Source organism: Dromiciops gliroides, chromosome 3 (assembly GCF_019393635.1).
Source record: "Dromiciops gliroides isolate mDroGli1 chromosome 3, mDroGli1.pri, whole genome shotgun sequence".
In the NCBI taxonomy this organism is placed as follows: domain Eukaryota; kingdom Metazoa; phylum Chordata; class Mammalia; order Microbiotheria; family Microbiotheriidae; genus Dromiciops; species Dromiciops gliroides.
In genome coordinates, this window is record NC_057863.1 from 54,964,535 (window position 1) to 54,985,869 (window position 21,335).

At 37.8% G+C, this 21,335-nt stretch overlaps 1 protein-coding gene across 6 annotated transcripts in view; it reads right to left on the minus strand.

The window, feature by feature from the left end:
• Positions 1 to 21,335, minus strand: part of PLS1 (plastin 1) — a 156,999-nt gene that overhangs the window by 37,246 nt on the left and 98,418 nt on the right. For all 6 annotated transcript variants that reach the window (XM_043994723.1, XM_043994718.1, XM_043994719.1 and 3 more), the window contains 5 exons: positions 18,405 to 18,513; positions 12,209 to 12,372; positions 8,176 to 8,305; positions 6,573 to 6,705; positions 2,347 to 2,428 (listed from right to left, as the gene is read on the minus strand). In XM_043994723.1, the coding sequence (XP_043850658.1) occupies positions 2,347 to 2,428; positions 6,573 to 6,705; positions 8,176 to 8,305; positions 12,209 to 12,372; positions 18,405 to 18,474 (579 nt within the window). In that variant the 5' untranslated portion in view covers positions 18,475 to 18,513. The remainder of the gene's footprint in view (positions 1 to 2,346; positions 2,429 to 6,572; positions 6,706 to 8,175; positions 8,306 to 12,208; positions 12,373 to 18,404; positions 18,514 to 21,335) is intronic.

Sequence of the window (21,335 nt, forward strand, 5' to 3'; positions counted from 1 at the left end):
TTAACCCTGCTTGCCTCAGTTTCCTCATCTGTAAAATGAGATGGAGAAGGAAATAGCAAACCACTCCAGTGACTTTTCCAAGAAAACGCCAAAGGGTGTCACGAAGAGTCAGACGTAACTTTGCTTTCTGAACAACATTGGGTCGTTGGGATGATCAAATGTATATAAAGTACTTCATAAGCCTTAAAGCACTCTCTAAATGCTAGCTAGTTTAAAATGTTTGAGTCATAGTTTATAGAACAACAGAACTTAGTGTTTGAAGGAATCTCAGAGCCAACCCATATCAGAAGGGAAAGAATAAGCATTTTTATATCTCGTACTATGTACGCTATGTTAAGAGGTATACAAATATTTCATTTGATCTTCACAATATACCTGGGAAGTGGGTGCTATTTTGCAATTGAAGAAACGGAGGCAAACAGGGTAAACAACTTGCCCAGGGTCACAAGGCTAGGAAATACTTGAGGTCTCATTAGAATTCAGGTCTTCCTGACCACAGGCTCAGTGCTGTGTTCAATGTGCCATCCAGCTGAAATTCTAGTTAATAAATGTCTGTGACAGGGTTTGAACTCATGTCTTCCTGCCTCTAAGTCTCCTGCCCTCTCCACTGTGCCACCCAACTGCCTTTAGGTTTTAGGCAAACACTTGACCACTACTTGGTGTCCAGCAGCAAGACAAATGTTTTCATGACAAAATGAATCTCTTCCGTGGCTACGTATGTCAATACATGGAAAATGGTGAACTTGGAATTCCTTCTTGGCTTCTTAGCCTCTGAGCACACGGGGAAGCCTCTTGGGGATCATGCTAAGGTGACTGAGCTTGGAGTATTTATTGAAGTCATTGCTGTGTCAGAATTCAGGAACAGAAATTAAGCTCCAATTATTCCTGAAGGAGGACTGGATTAATTCCAATCTCTGTTGTTTCTGCCTAAAGGGACTCTCATGATCCCCTCAAGTCTTATTGCTCCCTAGAAATGAATCTATTGTCATTATTCTAATCCAAGAACTATTCTGCTTGGAAAAATGTCCAAGCTGGAGTAGTCTTCTCATGATCTCAGATATGTCTCTCCCCACAAGACATTTTGAAGTAACATTTCTAGGATTCTTAAGTAGGAAAAATTTTGCAATATGACAAATCATAGTTACAAGACTCGGGGTAAGACAAAAGTTATTATTTTGCTTCATCAGTCCAGAACAATAGTCACTTAATCTTGGAAAATCATTTTCCTAAAACTACTCAAATCCTCTGACCACTCCCATCAAGGACTCCCCACTCCCCCAGCTAGTCACCAGTCACTTGAAATCATTGAGGGATCTCTCCCATACCATCAGCCCTAATCACTTTGGGAAAAAGGAGAAAGCAATCATTTTAATCAGACATGAAGTATTTCTTTTCCTAGGTCTGGTTTCCACACCTAATCCATTTTCTGTGCCTTAGCTTTTGTTCTTGACCTTTTACAAGCTTTCCTAAAAGAAAGAGGTTAGGCTTAAGAGAAAAAGAAGAAAGAATTTTAGTGGGGGGCATTGTTTCCTGAGAAGTTTAATTAAGTACTGATAAACTTCCCTTCCTTCTAGTAAGCCTGAAAAAAGACTTTAGACTAGAGAAATATTAATTTCTTAATATTTCTATTGAACTAAAAAGGTTTTTATGTGCTTCCACAAAGGCCAAACTACTGTAAATTGTCAGCAAAAGAGCCTCTGTTGGTATATTGACATCATTTTATATTTATCTTTTCCCTACCCTGGGAACATTAGAAAGTTAACTCCTTCTTGTGAGTCTTATAGAGTTGCAGTGTTCCCCAAAGTCATGTCTTAATTCCTAGAACAGACTTCCTAAGGAGGAATTGGAATTTCAGGTGCCCTGACACCATCTGTCCAGGAAACATTTCATCCCACCTACAATTCTTCCCATTCCCTCCTACCCAAGTTCCCTGAATCCATTCTGCTGAATTGAGCCAAAGGGATGGATGGATGCATGCATGGGAGGGAGGGAGGGAAGGAGAAAGGAAGGAGAGATTATTAAGTGCCTACTATGTGCAGGCTCTGTTCTAAGTGCTTTACAAATATTTCATTTGATTCTCACAACAATCTTGGGAAGTAGGTGCTATTATTATATCTAGTTCACTGATGAGGAAACTGAGGTAGACGGAAGCAAGTGGTTCTAATAATTTGAAACTGCACTAAGACTTTTGGGACACTCTGTGTGTGTGTAGATATAAATGCACACAGATATATAAATAGATATGCTTCACATGTCATGAAAACATGATGCAAAAAAAAAAAATTCTATGTTCTGTTGATATCCCATAGAAAAGGTTGACTTCACTGGAAAAGGTCATGTACTTACAGAAATAGTGAAAGGTGTGAGCTTCTTCTTATTAATGGCTCTTTCATCAATTGTGTCTGGTTCAGAGAAGTTGATCATTTTGCTAAAAGAATGGAAGAGAGATTAAAAATTATTATTAAAATTGATTCATTTACTGCCAGAAATGTTTCTATTTAGTTCCTCTAGACAAACTTTAAGACAGACAAACTCATGAGCCCCTTTTGAGAATTTCTTCATTGTAAGTAAACGTAAGTCAAAAGCTAATTTAAAATCCAACATATTATCCACTTAAAGACAATTTTATTCCTCATTTCAACAATAGCTTTAGCATTTTAGAGGCATCTAGGTGACACAATGGATAAAGCACTGAAACTGGAATCAAGAAGACCTGAGTTCAAATCCAGACTCAGATACTTACTATCTGTGTAGCCTTGGGTGAGTCACTTAACCTCTATCTGCCTCAATTTCCTCATGTGTAAAATGGGAATCATAAAAGCACCTACCTGCCAGGGCCTCCCAGGGTTGTTGTGAGGTAATGAGGTAAAATTTATAAAGTACTTTGTATATGTATATATGTATTTAGGAATATATACTGTTCAATTATTTTAGTCATGTACAACTCTTTGTGACTCCATTTAGGGTTTTCTTAGCAAATATAATGGACTAGTTTGCTATTTCCTTCTCCAGCTCATTTTACAGATGAGGAAACTGAGGCAAACAAGGTTAAGTGATTTGCCCAGGGTCACATAGTTACTAAGTGTGAAATTTGAACTCAAGGAGATGAGTCCTCCAGATTCCAGGCCCAGCTCTCTATGCTCTATGGCGCCACCTAGCTGTCTTGCAAACCTCAAAGCACTATACAAATGTTAGTTATTTACTCTTAAGTCTGCATGAACAAAGCCCTAAATTCTCCTCGTGAGAGTTTAGTTTTTATTTCATTTAATTAATATTAACATATAGTGAAACAAAGTTATTTTCATGAAGGGTAAAATTCATAAAATCAGCTTGCTTTTCCCAAAATACCCCCCCCAAGATCTTTCTTCCACAATATTAGCTGATTGCTCCACTGAAGTGCTGTTTTGATTAATGAAATTAAATGTGTGTCAGCCAAGATCCAGCCTAGCTCAGTTCAGTGAGGTTTATAGTACCAGAAGGTTGAGATAGATGGATGGATGGATGTTTTCTATAATCTGCATATAAAAAATATAAACCAACACAGGTATGAACATAGATAGAAATTAGTATACTAGGGCAGCTAGGTGGCACAGTGGATAGAGCACCAGTCCTGGAGTCAAGAGGACCTGAGTTCAAATCTGGCCTCAGACACTTAACACTTACTAGCTGTGTGACCCTGGGCAAGTCACTTAACCCCAATCACCTCACTAAAAAAAAAATAAATGAATGAATGAATGAATGAATTAAAAAGAAATGAGTATACTGGAATCAGCTCATACAAGCTCAGGAAAGCTGACTACTAAATGTTCTGAGTGAGCATTTATAGCTCAGAATGCTTTAAATCAGGACTTGATTTATTGTTTTATTGATTTCTAGGCTTCAGAAAGTGATAGAGAAAATGTTAATAATGCAAATTAAACTTAAAAGTGTGTGGACAATTTTTTCTCTAGAAATCTGGTTAAACATTTACCACCATACTCCTAAAGACATATATACATATACATTTATACATATACATAAATACATACATATGTATGTATGTCTCTAGGAGTGTGGTGGTAAATGTTTAACCAGCTTGTGTGTGTGTGACACACAGAGTCACAACACTTCATCAATATCTATAATGACATAGTAGGATTTCCTCTGGCTCACTAATGAAATCACAGATTTCTGAAATACTTAAGTAAAGTAATAGTTAAAAATCCTTCTTGTGGCAAGAAAAGAAAAAGGGGGAAGAAGTATAAAGTTATCACAGGACCACAGGATTTTGTCCTTGCTTTTCCATTAATTTTAAGTTTTCTATTCATTTTAGCAGACTTGTCTTTCATAATCTGTCTCGACTATAGTCATATCTCTGCCAGATAAGTGTAAAATTGGGACAGCATTTATTCCTTTCTAAAAGATTTTTGGCTTTTCCTTTGCAAGCTGCAGGATTGAGAAAGATAGTTGCTGTCTTCACTTGGGCATTGGAAGGTATAAATCCCATGAGAGTTCCGGAAGATCCCATCCCTAATAGACAGGGAAATAAAGCCTTGATATTCATTTTTCTATTTTAAAGACTCCACTTGAAGTTTCTCAGTGGCCCTGGGGAACATTGACATCATTGATAGCATTGCTTTGGAAATATGTGGGAAAAGCAGCAGTAAAAATAAGGGAGTGAATTAATTTGGTGGAAGCTAAAGTACTTAATTGGGCATCTGGATGGCACAGTGGATAAAGTGCCAGACTGATATCAGGAAGACTCTGCTTCCTGAACTAAAATTTGTCCTCAGACACTCATTAGCTGTGTGACTCTGGGCAAGTCATTTAACCCTGTTTGCCTCAGTTTCCTCATATGTAAAAACAAACTGGAGGGGCATCTAGGTGGTGCAGTGGATAGAGCACTGGCCCTGGAGTCAGGAGGACCTGAGTTCAAATCTGGCCTCAGATACCTGACACTTACAAGCTGTATGACCCTGGGCAAGTCACTTAACCCCAATTGCCTCACCAAAAAATGAAACAAAACAAAACAAAACAAAAAATGAACTGGAGAAGGAAATGGTAAACCACTCCTGTATCTCTGCCCCCCCAAAAAAATCTTAATGGTGTCACAAAGGGTCAGAAATAACTGAAAAATGACTGAACGATAAAATGTACTTAATTGACTATCCATGTGATTATTCTGCTAGAAAATTCATTTGCTAAATTATCATTTTCATGAAAAACTCTTCAACAGACAATGTGACATGTTATTATTAGATATAATTAAATCATAATTGTTAAATTATCATTAATTATTAGGCAGCTAGGTTGTGCAGTGGATAAAGCACCAGCCCTGGATTCAGGAGGACCTGAGTTCGAATCCGGTCTCAGACACTTGACACTTACTAGTTATGTGACCTTGGGCAAGTCACTTAACCCTCACTGCCCCACAAAAAAAATAATAGACCTACTTCCCAAGGTTGTTGTGGGGATCAAATGAGATAATAATCATAAAGTACTTAGCATAGTGTGGCGCACATAGTAAGTACTATATAAATGTTAGCTATTATCATTATAGATGTGTATATATTATGATTACATGTTGTTATACATTACATATATTATTAAAGCAGGTAGCATTTATGTGGCATTTTAAGATATCAAAGCACTTTACAGTTATCATTTCATTTGATCCTCACAACAACCCTATGAAGTAAGTTTTATTATTATCCCCATTTTATAGATGAGAAAATGGAGGCAGAAGGAAGTTTAGTGACTTTTCCGGGGCCACACATATAGTATCTGAATCAGGATTTGAATTCAGGTCTTCTTGACTCTTAAGTCCAATGCTCCAATATCCACTGTGCCACCTAGCTGTGATAAAGGGTCATCTCCTTAAAGTCAGGAAGACCTGGGTTCAAATGTGACCTTACTGGCTATATAGCCCTGGGCAAGATGTTTAACCTTATAGTGTTCCATGTGATTCTCACAGGAAGGAACAACCTTAGAAGCCATCAAGTCCAAACTCTTCATTTTACAATGAGAAAACTGAGGCCAAGAGAAGTTAAACAAGATGTTCAGGGTCACACAGTCAGTCAGTATCAGAAGTGGAATCTGTACCTAGGTCTTCCTGACTCCAAATACAGGGCTCTATCCACTACACCAGGATACCTTCTTTAAGACAATAAGCTACAGGTTTGCATTCGTAGGCAGTGCAATGGATTGTGCACAGGACTTGGGATCCAGAAGACCCCAGTTCAAATCTGACCTCGCATGACCTTGGGCAAGTCATTTAACTTCTCTCTCCCTCATTTTCCTCATCTGTAAAATGAAGGTACTAACAGCATCCACCTCCCAAGGTTGTTGTGAGGACAAAATGATATAATATTTGTAAAGTGCTTTGCAAACCTTCAAGCATTATACAAAGATATTAGCTATGACAAAGGGAGTTTCCTATAATAATGAAATCAAAAGTCTAGATGAAATAGCAATTAAAACATAACTCTTCAAGAGAAATTTAAAATACATCAACATTTGACCTACATCTTAAGAGTTTTGCTAAATAAATCTTCAGACTCTAATTCATTTAAACCCAGCCATATTCAACTTACCAAAGAAGGATGCCATCTGCAAGTGATTTGAAAAGACTGCCATCATTTGGATCCATAGGGATTAGATGCTTACAGTCAGGGTCATTCTCAAGGGCTTTGTTTATCCAGTTAACAAAAGCCACTTTTTCTTCCTCTGGAAAACAGAAAATTATAAGCATTCAGGAGCCATCTGCTAGTCAGGCAACCCTCTTCCCTCAAGAGCTGTGGATAAAATGCTGATGTGCAGCCACGAAGGGAGTTTTTGCCCCAGAGTTTCCAACATGAATGATAAAGTCACAGGTCCAGAACCACAATAATAAAGGATGATCACAAACAACAACAGAGAAACACATTTTGACATTTTCGCGCCTATTTAAAAATGATAGATGGCTTTTTCTTGAAAATGTTCTAAAGCTCTGAAGAGTCTTTATGAGGGAATTTAGTTACTTCCAATTTAAAATAATCCAGGAGAAAGTAAGGCACATTTCTTTAATGAGAAGAATTTAAATTGATTCAATTTAGGCAGGGTTACTACTTTTTCCTAATGCTTATTATCCATGACGATTGCCCAAAGAATTAGCCATAGGAATTCCGAGGGCAAAAATGTACCACCAAAAATCAAGAGACCTCCCTGCTCTGCCAAAAATCAAGAGACCAACAACCTTATTTAGAGCCATCAATAAACTCCACGAGATCTGTGATTGTGAGGTCAAATAGAAATGTCATCAAACAAAGGATCCTATTTAATGCTTATAGGTAGAATGTTACAGTTTTAGAATTCAGAGCTTATAGAAAATGTTCCAGCTCTGAACTGTCATACTGCTATCAATACTCAGAATTACCTCCTCAGATTTTCTGCACATTGTAAACCAAAATTTGTTTCTCTTTTAGATTTAGCACCCCCAGTTTGTATTCAGGAAAAAATTGTTTCTGGGTTTTCTCATGAACTGCAGACTAGTGAAAACAGAAAGGAATTCAGAGGAATGAAATCTAGCGGCTTTTTAGTACTCTCAGTATGCAAATCATTTAGCAACAGAGTCAAAGTTCATGTTCCTATCATTGGATCCATACTTTAAGATGATTAGTTTTTCTCTCTTTAATATTAGTATCTGGAGTTAATTACATTTTTAGAAGACACACTCAGTAGATAACTGGGGGGGAAAAAAAGATGGGGCATTTCCCCTCATCAAAAGAAGCCCAGGATAGATATTATTTGGGGGTTGGTGGAGGATGGCGGGGAAAAGTAACTTGGCAAAAAATATAGCTGGTACCTCTTTGATCCTTTAGAGACAGGTTGCATGGGGTTTTAAATCACCTTATCTGATGGGCTGCTGTGATCTTAGATTTGCTATAGGAGCGGATCCAAAGAGCTAATTCTATGAAACACTATTTCCCTCTGTAGCCATTTTGTCATTTCGACCCCTTGGCTGCAAATGGAAAGTGCTTACACTTATCCTCTCTACCTTTCCCTGAGAAGGTCTGAAAGAATAGTTTACAAACTGGATAGGCAAACCAGTCCCTCATTCTTTACTAAACACAGTTTTAATCATTATGACGCAGGTAGTCAATACATTACTAATGCTACAACCTCCTGGATAATCACATCATCGTTTCAGGTTTTTACCTGCATAAGAATGTTGTGTCCCCTCACTGGAGATGGATGAGGTTCCTCCAATGGCAGTAATTCCTTCCTTCTTGTTTATGATTTTTCTGAATGTTTTGCTGATGTCTTTGCTTTTTAATTCCTGCATTAACTGAAATAGGTCATAAAAGAAATTTTATTCAGAGTGAATCATGAGGAAATTTTTTGCAGAAATGACAGTAATTTCACTTGATTTTTTTAAAGCAGGAAAGTCACATGAGAATCCATTGAATATGGACTCAAGGAAGGGAATAAAAGTATGGAAACCACATCTTAAAAATGTATCTTAGGGGGAAGCTAGGTGGCACAGTGGATAAGGCACCAGCCCTGGATTCAGGAGGACTTGAGTTCAAATCCAGACTCAGACACTTGACATTTATTAGCTGTGTGACCCTGGGCAAGTCACTTAACCCTCATTGCCCCTCAAAAAAAAAGCCAAAAAACAAAACAAAACAAAAAATTGTAGCTTAACGTCTTGCCAAAAATAACAATTCAGTGACACATTTTCAATTAAGCACTAAAAGATTTTGTCACAAAGAGAAACTTAAGTAAGGTGGTGCTCTTTTTAAAAATATTATTTAATTTTTATTGATACCTTTACTTTTGAACATCACATTCAATTCTGAATGACTCCATCTACTTTACCCAACAAGCCATCCCTTATAACAAAGATTTTAATAGACGAAGAGCAGTTCTCTGAAACTACCTAACATGTCAACTGTGTCTGGAAGCATTTGCAATATTCTCCCAACTCTAAAACAAAGAGGAAGGGGATGTTTATATATTGTTCAGTTTCAGTTTTTATATTGTAGTCATTGTTTATATTGTTTTCTCAGTTATTTCATACTACATCAATTCATATAACTCTTACCACACTTCTCTGAATTTTCCAATTTGTTATTTCTTATAGTACAATAATATTCCATTATACTTATTTAGAACAACTTGACTAGTCATTCCCTAATTATTAGTACTTACTTTGTTTCCAATTTGTTGCTACCACAAAAAAAAAAGTGTTGCTATGAATATTTTGGTCTTTTGCTTCCTTGTAAGCATAGCAGTGGGACCTTTGGGTCAAAGAGTAGGGGCATTTTAGTCCGTATTTTCCAAATTTTTTAGCATAATTCCAAATGGCTTTGTAGAATGGCTGTATTAATTTTATACAAAGCTCCACCAGCCAAATACTAATGTTCTAGTCTTCCTGCAGTCCCTCCAACATTAACAATTTCCATTTTTTTTCACCTTTGCCAATTTGCTGGTTGTGAAGTGTGAGTTCATAGTTGTTTTGATTTGCATTTCTTTTATTGTTAATGATCTAGAAAAGTCTTTTTATGTGGTTGTTAGTAGTTTGTAATTCTTTTGAAATATTTGTTGAAAAAAACCAGTTTATTCATATCTTGTGACTACTTATCCATTGGAGAATAGCTACTGATCTTATATATTTGTGTTAATTCTCTAAATACATTAGATATCAGTCCCTTATCAGATGTATTTGATACAAACACATTAGCTGTCTCTTTTAACTTTGTGTCATCAGTAAATTTAATAGTATGAGAATTGTCTTCATTCAAGTTACTAATTTAAAAGATTATTAAACAACACAAGACCAAAGACAGATCCCTAAATACTCTGCTTAGAAACTTCCCTCCAATCTGACAATCCATTAATGACTAGTCTCTTTGGATTTTGTCATTTAACCATTCCTAAATCAATCTAACTATAATATCATCTATCCCACATTTCTCCATTTTGTCCACAAGGATAGCAAGAAAGACTCTGTCAAATGTTTGGCTGAAATCTAAGGTTACTATGTATGCACCATTCCCCTTATTTACTAGTGTTAGTAAACATACACACACATACACACACACACACACACACGCACACACACACACACACAAAACGAAATGAAATTAGTAGGTATGACCTCTTCTTGACAAGGCCATGCTGGCCCTTAGTGATCACTATTTCCCTTTCTAAATGCTTACAAACTATCCCTTTAATGATACATTCTAAAATTTTGTGCGGAATCAAAGTCAAACCCATTGGCCTATGGCTTGTTAAATTTAAAATGAGCACTGGATCGGGGATCACAAGATATGTGTTCAAATAAAATCCCTGCCACCTGGCCACCTACTAGCTATATGACCTTCGCCAAGTCATTTAACCTTGGTGAGCCTCATTGTCTTCATCTGAAAAATAAAGATGTAGAATCGATTATTCTATTTAATTAAACATTTATTAAATGTCTGTGGGCAAGTCATTGTGCTGATCACTAATGATATAAAAGCAAAAATCAATCCTTGCCTTCAAAGAGCTTAAATTGCACTTGCAAAATAAGAAAGCTCACCCCAGTCCTCTCCAATCCATTTTTTTTTTTTTGCGGGGCAATGGGGGTTAAGTGACTTGCCCAGGGTCACACAGCTAGTAAGTGTTAAGTGTCTGAGGCTGGATTTGAACTCAGGTCCTCCTGAATCCAGGGCCGGTGCTTTATCCACTGCGCTACCTAGCTTCCCCCCCTCCAATCCATTCTTCATTCAAGTACCAAAGTGATTTTCCTTAAGATTATATCTGACTATGTCACTCTATTCCTCAACAAACTCCAGTGGCTCACTATTACATCTAGACACAAAAATAGACTGCTATGTTTGGCATTTAAGGCCCTTCATAGCTTAGCCCCAACCTGCTTCACCACTTTATTATACATTACTTCCCTTCATATAAAATATAGTTAAATTGCATATAAACTTCATATAAAATATAGTTAAATTCTTTACTCTTCCTCATACATGGCACTCAATTTCCCATCTCTACGCCTTTGTACTACTTGTCTTCCATGCCTAGCATATACCACCTCCTCACATCTTCTTAGAATTCCTAGTTTCCTTTAACATTCATGTCAAATATCACTTTCTACCTCAGAAGTTCTCAAAATGTGTTCTAGGGGTCACTTTCAGACGATCTGCAAGGGCAAAACCAATTTCATAATAAAACTAACATTTTCATTCTTAGTATAAATAAATGTGTGTGTTATAGTCTACATAGACAAAAGCTCTTTGGGGAGGGGTACATTTTAAATTTTTGAGTGTAAAGAAGTCCCAACAGAGCAAAGTTTGAGAACCACTATTCTACTTGAAGCTTGTCCTGATTCTCCAGCTGCTGCTACCTCTGCCCTGAAAAAAATCTTTGGGGATCCATTTTGTATATACCTATGCATGCAGATGTGTTGTCTCACCCAATAGAATTAAGGCTCTTGAGGTCAGCGACTATTTTGCTTTTGTCCTTGTATGCCCATTGTACTTAACATGATGCCTGGCACGGAATAGGGAGAGAAGGAAGGAAGGAGGGGAGGGAGGAAGAAAAGAAAGAAGGAAAGAAAGAATGAGGGAGGGAGGAAACAGGCATTTAATAAGCACTTGATATATGCTAGGCATTGTGTTAAGTGCTTGACAAATATCATCTCATTGAATCTTCACAGTAACCCTAGAAGAATAGGTGCTATTATTATCCCCATTAGTGATTTGTCCAAGGCTACACAACTATGTGTCTAAGGTCAAATTGGAACTAGGGTCTTCCTGACTCTAGGCCCAGAGCTCTATCCACTGTACCACCTAGCTGCTTAATAAATATTTGATAACTGATTTAGATAGCACTTTCAGAATTGCTTTGTATATCATTTAATCCTTATAATAGCCCTAGGAGGTAAGCAGAAGTTATTGTCAATCTCTATTTCAGAAGTAGGGAAACTGAGCCTCAGAGGTTTGAAGTGATTTGCCCATAGTCACATAGCTAGTAAATAGCAGGCGGGATTTAAACCCAGATCTTTTCCAGACTTCTGGGTCCAGGTAGAATCCCAGAGACCCTCCTCTCTGAGAATGGAGATTGTATGCACAATATATCCCCTGGGAAAGTCTACATTCTGCCATGTAACTTATCCAAAACAAGCACATTACATCATATGGAACCCTGCTCAAAGCAAACTCCTTTGTCCCTAGGAGAAGCTCTTATCACTTACTGATACAAACTCTTCAAAGTTGATTTTTCCATCTTTGTTGCTGTCAGCCACTGCTAGAATCTTCTCCACAATCTCTCGCACCTTGTAGCCAGGTAGGGGGAGCCTGGCTTCCTTAAAGAGATCCTGAAGCTCATAGTCACTAACATAGCCACTGTTGTCAATATCTAGAAAGGAAAATATCTGCCATCAGATCACAATCATTTACAGTCTTTGCTCACATGTTTAAGATTTGGAATTTATTTGAAATTATGGATCCTGACCGTGTTCATGTCAAAAGGAAAGATAGAAATGATCTTCAATGATTGAATTAGTGTATTATATGCCTCCCAAAGGCCACATGCACATCTTCATAAAAATAGTATTTAATTGCACTTATGCCACATACTTATAGCTACCAAACATATAGGATGTCCCCAAAAGTCTTGCTTAAAACTGCACTAAAACTTTTGGGACACCATATGTTTTAAAGTACTCTTCCTGGGTGAGAACTGAGAACTAGAAAACTTGGCTTTAGTATGTGATGAAGTTTCAAATAACCGTGGATGGGAATAGTTCAGTTGGCTGAAATAATGCCAGGAACTGGGGGAAAGTGGAAGCCATTTGGGCCATTTCTGATCTTAACCATCCCTTCTGGTAACCAACAATGGTGATGGCCAGGAATCCCAAGGGGAAAGGGGTGCATGCATTACTCACATTTACACAAAGCCCCATATTACTTAGTGCATTATAACAGATTTATGGTGCTCTTATATGAGCTGAATCAAGTTTGAACCCATGAGATTAGGTGTTGGAAGAACAGAATAATTCTATAATAAATCAAGAATTTGAGTTTCCCAAAATAGCTACTAGATCACAGTAAAAAAGGAAGAAAAAGAGATTGACCAAAAAAAAAAAATAGTCCCCACCTAGTTCCTGGGCGTGAGAGTTACAGACTCTATTTACAACCTCAATCAAGGGCCCCTCCTTGGGGTTTCCTAGGGATAAGTTGTCTTTTATTGACATAAGACAGTCTCCACCCAAGTATTTTGCCTCTAAGTGTTTTGTTAGTCACCACAGCTTTGTTACCTCACAATACATATATCCAAAAGATACTGCTACCCTGGACAACCACTCTTTTCATTGTTAACTGAATTAATAAGAATTTTTTTTTTTGAATAGTGACTTCCACAGAGAGACAGTTGGGTGGTATAATGGATAGTGCCCTGTACCTGAGTCAGGAAGATCTGAGTTCAAATCCATCTCCAGATACTTAGTAGTGTCTCTGTGTTCTGGGGCAAGTCACCTTGCCTCTGTTTGCCTCAGTATCCTAAACTGTACAAGGAGGATAATAACAACACCTCCATTACAGGGTTGCTGTGAGTATCAAATGAGATAATTTTTGGAAATCATTTAGCAGAGTGCCCAGCACACAGTTGGGGCCATATAAATGCTTATTCCCTTCCCCCTTCTTTCCTTTTTACAACTGGTATACGTGGGAACACATAACATGATTTATAACTTTGGATGCACCAGCAAACATTCACGACTGTGACAGAACTGCCTGATAGGTCCATTTTGATATTGTTTCCTTTAGCATTATAGTACCACTTTATGAATTAAGCTTCCACAGGGACAAGATTATTTATGCTTACTCCAAATGAAGGGCATAATGAGATTCTGCTCTATTCCAATCAATATTTATTGAGCAACTACAATGTATAGGGTGGGCCAAAAGTCACGAAGGAGTCTGATGTTTTAATAACTTTCTGAAAATTTTTTTCTTTATTTTTTGTTATTTATGAGATTTTATTTTTCACACATAATGTAAATTCATTTCCTATCTATACTGTATATGATGCTAGGATATTGTACAATAAAAACAAAAAAATAAAGGAGTTACTAAATATGCGTGACTCTTGGCCTACCTTGTACAAGGCATTGTACTACCCAATGGGGATACAAAGAAGTATGGTTTAAAACAGAAGGTGTGCCTTAGTTTGTCAAAAAAAGATTTTCTCTTTAAAGTTCAGTAAATCATCAAATCAGTAAATACACACACTGGTAATGTTAGTATTTTTCTAACACTGAACAAGTCGTTTTGCTGTCAGACATTGTTCCTACAATGAATTATTTATTCAAAATATCATTAAATAAACATGCCAATATTACACATACATGACTCATAAAGATTAGTGTTCAAATGCTAAATACAGTGGAATGAATGCTAATTCATTCCTTATGTTGAGAACTCTTAACACTTAAAAAAATTAAATTAATAAATTGCTCCTATAAAATTAACAGGAATGTTCTCTTTAATAGTATCAAACCAGAAATAGTATTTTTGAAATTTTCTTCTTCATTGCCTATGAAGAACAGATACTTTGGGGCACTGTCTGATTTTTGTCATAAAAACTAAGCCTTTGGGAAATGATATATGTGAATACTTAGCATAATGCTCCATAAAAGCATATTATTAACAATAATTATGTGAAAAACAAACCATTTGGAGTAATGGTTTCAATACCCCAAAGTGAAAAATACTGGAACTGATATTCTCACAGTAACATTAATTCAACCACAGGGGCAGCTAGGTGGTGTAGTGGATAAAGCACTGGCCCTGGATTCAGGAGGACCTGAGTTCAAGTCCAGCCTCAGACACTTGACACTAGCTGTGTGACCCTGGGCAAGTCACTTAATCCTCATTTCCCCGCAAAAAAACAAAAACAAAAAAATCCAAAACACATTAACTCAACCACAATGCAAATTATATTCTGAGGCCTAGGGAACAAGAGGGGATATATGTGTGTGTATAAGTGTGTACATACATATATGTGTATATGTATATATATATACACATATATGTGTATATGTGTATATATATATATATATAATTTTTGTTTATAGCATGTCAGCAAAGAACAAATATTTCCACAAAACTTCAGGTTTTAGTCTGAATTCCTTCCCTGGCTCTTCTGTACATATACCATACATTCCATATATTTCATACATATGCCATTCATTCCACATATATACCATATACATACCATATATATATGCATGTGTATATGTATTCTTCAAGGCCCTGATCCCACTCTCAGCTTTCTTGTTCCTCTCTCTACATTCTATCTTGAAGATCTCATTTATTCCCATGACTTCAAATGTGTCCTCTTTATAGATGACCCCTAAATCTGAATCTGTAGGCCTTCCTTATCAATCTGCCTACTGAAGATCTCCATTGGGATGTCTCTGGTACCTCCAAAATTAAACTCATCTTTACTCATGGACCACATCCTCCTCTGAATTCTTCAAATTTATTAATGAGTCACACTTTCCAAGTCACTAAGGTTGAAAAACCTCTAAGTCATCTTGAGCTCTACCCTCTCTCTTCCCTCTGATATCCAATCAGTCACCCAGGCTGGTAGACCCTACCTTTTGCATCTGTCTTCTCTTTAATTTCCTTTTCTTTCTTTCTTTCTTTTTTTTTTTAGTGAGGCAATTGGGGTTAAGTGACTTGCCCAGGGTCACACAGCTAGTAAGTGTTAAGTGTCTGAGGCCGCATTTGAACTCAGGTCCTCCTGACTCCAGGGCCAGTACTCTATCCACTGCGCCATCTAGCTGCCCCTCTTTAATTTCCATTACCACCCCCCTTACTCAGGTCTTGTGTATGGACTACCGTATGGCCTCCTAACTAGTTTCTTCCCCTCTCTAGTTCATCCTGCACTCTTGGGCCAACTCACCTCTCTTGTTTAAAAAACAAAACAAATTTTTTTTTAAAGCCTTCACTGCTCAGAGAATAAAGTCCAATCAGACTTCTTAGTCTTAGCATTCAAGGCTCTCCACAGTTTGGCCCCAACCTGTCTTTTCAGTTGTAACACACATTATTCCTTTTCACATACTCTGCTGCTGGAGACCTTCTACTCTGGATCTGTAGAGACCAAGTCCCCTTTCTCTGTTTTTCCCTCCATCCCCCTGTGCGGGAGTTAATCCACTCAGCCTTAGCATTACAGTCTGGCACTGAACTATCCTGATGAGTGAGTAAAAACTCACCTAGCTCACTACATCTAGATGGCCCAAGACTTTGTAACCTTCATCAGGAAAGCAGTATGCCAGCAGAGGCCTCTTGCCATTTGCCTGCTGCTATGCAAATGACATACTCCACCCCCTACCTCCAGAGGATATTGACATAGCCTTTATATACACTGAATTTGCAGGTGATACAAAACTGGAAAGGATAGTTAACACATTTGATTACAGAGTCAAGATTCCCCCAAAATCCAGACAGGCTAGAACTCTGGGATATGATGAAATCTGACAAGGATAAATGCAAATTCTTACATTTGCATTCAAAAGATCAAATTCACAAGTAAAAGGGGAGGGAAGCCAATGGTTTCCGTTAAAAAAAAAATAACCTCAAAGAATCAACAAGTTGATATTGTGGCTAACAATGTCGAGACAGGCTTGGACAGCATCAGGACAGTAATAGTGCCCAGCACTCCCACTGTCACTGGGAGGTGGTACTGTACTCTGCCCTGGCTGACCACAGTTGTGTTCAGCTCTCTGAGGCAGAGCAAGGCAGGTCAATAAGAATGTATTAAGTGCTTACTATGCACCAGGTACTGTAATAAGTCACAGAAAGACAGATATGAGCAGAAATAAAGACAGTGCCTTCCCTCTAGGAGCTTACATTTAATGAGGGCTGGAAAGGGTGAGAAGGGGAAGGTATATAAGAAGAGGAGGGGGGAAGGGGACAGGGGGAGACATTCCAGAGAAAGACCTGGGAAAGTCAGGAGTGCAACCTGAGTAAGAATGAAGAGGAAGCTGGCTTAAGACTCCACCTTAAAATAGAAGAGGACCCAGGCAATCAGAAGGAAAGGGACAGAAGGTACTTTCAATGAATGAGAAGTCCAGGGGCAGAGTTAGTTTACTAGCAGAGGCTGCTAGATGGTGGAATGAATAATGTTGAACTTGGAATAAGGAAGAGAGTTCAAATTGTGCCTCTTGTTGTTGAGTCATTTTTCAGTCATGTCTGACTCTGTGCCCACATTTGGGGTTTTCTTGGCAAACATACTGGAATGGTTTGCCATTTCCTTCTCCAGCTCATTTTACAGATGAGGAAACTGAGGCAAACAGGGTTAAGTGACTTGCCCAGGGTCACAAAGTTAGTAAATTTCTGAGGCCAGATTTGAACTCATGAAGAGAAGTCTTCCTGACCCCAGGCCCAGCCTTCTAAGGTAAGTCACTTAATCTGTCTCAGCCTCCAGTTTCCTCACTTGGATTTGAACTCAGGTTCTCCTGAATCCAGGGCTGATGCTTTATCCACTGCACTACCTAGCTGCCCCCAGAAATTAATTTTTTTTTTTTGCTGGGCAACGGGGGTTAAGTGACTTGCCTAGGGTCACACAGCCAGTAAGTCAAGTGTCTGAGGCCGGACTCAAACTCAGGTACTCCTGAATCCAAGGCTGGTGCCCTATCCACTGTGCCACCTAGCTGCCCCCAGAAATTAACTTTTAAGGATGGTCTGGGGGAAGAGTTTATTTGTGGGGCCCCTATTCATGACCAGCTCATCTCAAAGCTCAGCCTTTACTTCCCTACATTTCTACTCTTTGTCTATCACTCCGCAGATGTTTTGTGAGCAGGTTGCAGATTTTTCAACTGAAAATTAATCAAAAAATATTTAAAGAGCTATCTAGATAAAGATGTAACAAAGAAAAAGCTTTGCATGCTTGTAAATCATGAATATAGAGAAGAATGTAGACAAAAATCTTGAAAAATAACACTTTCATGGAGCCTGGAGCCAATGAATGGTGGTGCCACTGACAGCGATGATTCGGAGATCAGAGTTCAGTTTCCGTACAAGGAAGTGGTTCTATATTTCTCTGCAGGTGAGGACACCCTGTTAAGTGTATTCAGTTACATTGTCACTCATTAACCTGAATTATTTTCTACAAAGAAATGATCAAAGATTGCAAAGTTCAGTTCACTGAGAAATTCAAGGCAGTCTTTACTTATCTCCAAAAGAAAAGAAAGAATTCAGTAAAAGCTACCATGAGAATTAAAGGAATAATATTCCCCCCAAAAAAAGTGGAGGAGGGAAACAAGAACATAGGACTGACAAGGAGACAAGGAAGGAAGGAAATGCTATCCTTTTCCAGGTATTTTAATGTTAAACAAGATACTTAAAAAAAAACAAACAACTTTCTCCCCCACCCCAACATACCTATTTTATTGAATGCTTCTTGAAGTTCTTCCAATTCTTCCCGAGAAATGGTAGTTGTATTATTTTCCATTTTTGGACAACAGAAGTAGTTGCTTTCTATGCTCTAGATCTAGAATAAGCAAATGTTAGAAAGAAAATCAGTCCCTTTGGAAACATGTATTTCAATCTTTTAAGGCACAGGGAAAGTTATGTCCTTTAAAAAAAAACAACCACCATCAAAACACACAGAATTACCCTAATAAGCAATACCTATAAATTAGTCCTTCTATATGCTACACTGTTGCAATAAGGTCCATTGAAATAATAATTTCACCTGAAAACTGCCTACTCATATTCTTTCACCATTTATTAATTGGGGAATGCCATATTCTTATAAATTGGACTCAGTTCTCTATATATTTGAGAAATCAGATCTTTATCAGAGAAACTTGTCATAAACATTCCTCCCCACCCCCAGTTTTCTGCTTTCCTTATAATCTTGGCTGTATTGGTTTTGTTTGTGCAAAACCTTTTAAAATTTTTTTGGGGGGGGGCAGGGCAATGAGGGTTAAGTGACTTGTCCAGGGTCACACAGTGTCAAATGTCTGAGGCCAGATTTGAACTCAGGTCCTCTTGAATCCAAGGCCGGTGTTTTATCCACTGTGCCACCTTCATCCACTGCCCCCCAAAACCTTTTTAATTTAATATAATTGGAATTATCCATGTTACATCCTGTAATGCTTTCTATTACTTGTTTGGTCATAAATCTTTCCTTATCCATAGATATAACAGATAAACTATTCCATGCTTCCCTAATATGCTTATGGCATCACCCTTTATATCGAAATCATGTGACCTTATCTTGGTCTTATAAACATGCATTTTTAAGTTTCAGTAAATTAAAGTGTAGCATTTATCAATGTAAAAGACAACAAGGTCAGAAAGCAACATTTAAAATATTTTGAAATTTAAAGTAAGAATTTCCAAACATTAGGAAGCCAAAAGATATGTTAGCTTTAGGGGGCGGCTAGGTGGCGCAGTGGATAAAGCACCAGCCCTGGATTCAGGAGTACCTGAGTTCAAATCCGGCCTCAGACACTTGACACTTACTAGCTGTGTGACCCTGGGCAAGTCACTTAACCCCCATTGCCCCTCAAAAAAAAAAAAAGATATGTTAGCTTTAAATCATTTCATTAGTACACTGGATTCTGTATGGTTTTAATTTCCATATTTTCAAAATATTGCCACATTCCAATGATTCTCAATAGCTTTTAGTTAATTAATGGTCTCCACCATTTTCCTTCAATTGTCTTTGGCTCTGTAGCTCCCCTGTGTTTGTTAGAATTTTCTAGTATAAGCTATTTGATTCAATGACAGCAAGCAGGATGATAACAAAAACAAGTATGAATAGTTAGAAGCAGCCGATGTAATTTTAAAATTATAGGGGAATAGTAAACTGCCCAGTCATTATGAGAACTTTGCATCGGCTGCGTTTGTCTCTTCTAAGTCCATAGATACTTGTATGTTGTGCCCCTCAATTAGACTGTGAGGTCCTTGACAGCAGGGACTGTTTTAGGCTTTTTCTCTAACTCCAGTGCCTAGCACAGTGACTGACACATAGTAGGTGCTTAATAAATGCTTGTTGATTTACTCACAAATAAATCATATGCACTTGCTCTATGACCCTTCCCAGCAATTAACACAATGCCTGGCATATAGCAGGTGCTTAATAAATGTTTATTGATTGATTTCTCCTATTACAAACCTCAGGAAAAAGATAAAGACTGTAGAATCCAATACTTGCCCCTAAATATTTTAAATTCTTCAGTGAAACGCATCACAGTTCCAACTGATTAGTCAATGAAATTTAGAAAGGAACATCTTGTAATGCTCAATAAGTCATGTTTTTCCTTTCAAATACATCCTGGAACATGTTTCTAATTAATTGCACATTAATTTCTCTCATTTCTGAAATACTGTAAGCCCATTGGTTGTTCCTATTATTTGCTTAAATAACACCTTAATTCCAATACAACCTCAGAAATCATCCCTAGTGTTTCAAGTCAACAAAATGGGAAAGGAGGTGGAAAGGAACAGAGGAGTGGGGAGGAAAATGGAGCTTTTCTTATTCCACAGATATAAATTACTCTGTTTTAGTGGGGGAGACGCCTCCCATTTATAGCATTGTCATCACATTTAGTAGGTTCTTCCATGTTTGAAACTAGTGCACTGATGTTACTCCTGTGTTGTAAACATTTGGTGCCAACCTCTTGGACTTTCCCTGGGTCTTGAAAATGCTAATTCTGTTCCTGCTAGCATAGAATTTTTGTGGGTTTGGCCTTCCTGAATATACCTTACTACCTTCAAAATAGTTCTAATTGCTCGGAATTTCTTCACAAGTTTTAAAAATAGCTCTTCAACTTTAGTGTGTGCACACCACAGAAAGGCTATAAATGAACTGCCCTTCTCTTGTCCTTGCATTTTAAATCAACCCGGGACCTTTATTCTTTTCTCATTGAGCTATATGCCATATTTAAATGGATGGATGCCATTTGTTATTGCCTAAAATAGATTTAACTTTCCCATAATCTTGGGAAAACAGCAGACAAGCTGATTAAGTAAGTGATTCACAGAGGAAATGCCATGCTTCTCATTGAGAGACCCTTTTATATGCTCAGAGTAGTTAACATATGGAAAGCATATCCTAAGTTGGGGGGAAAATGATGCATTCAGGGATTTTGAAAATATGCAAGGGGCGGCTAGGTGGCGCAGTGGATAAAGCACCGGCCCTGGATTCAGGAGGACCTGAGTTCAAATCCGGCCTCAGACACTTGACACTTACTAGCTGTGTGACCCTGGGCAAGTCACTTAACCCCCATTGCCCCGTGCAAAAAAAGAAAAAAAAGAAAATATGCAAACCTTTCAGAGTCCATAGAGAGTATCTTATGAGAT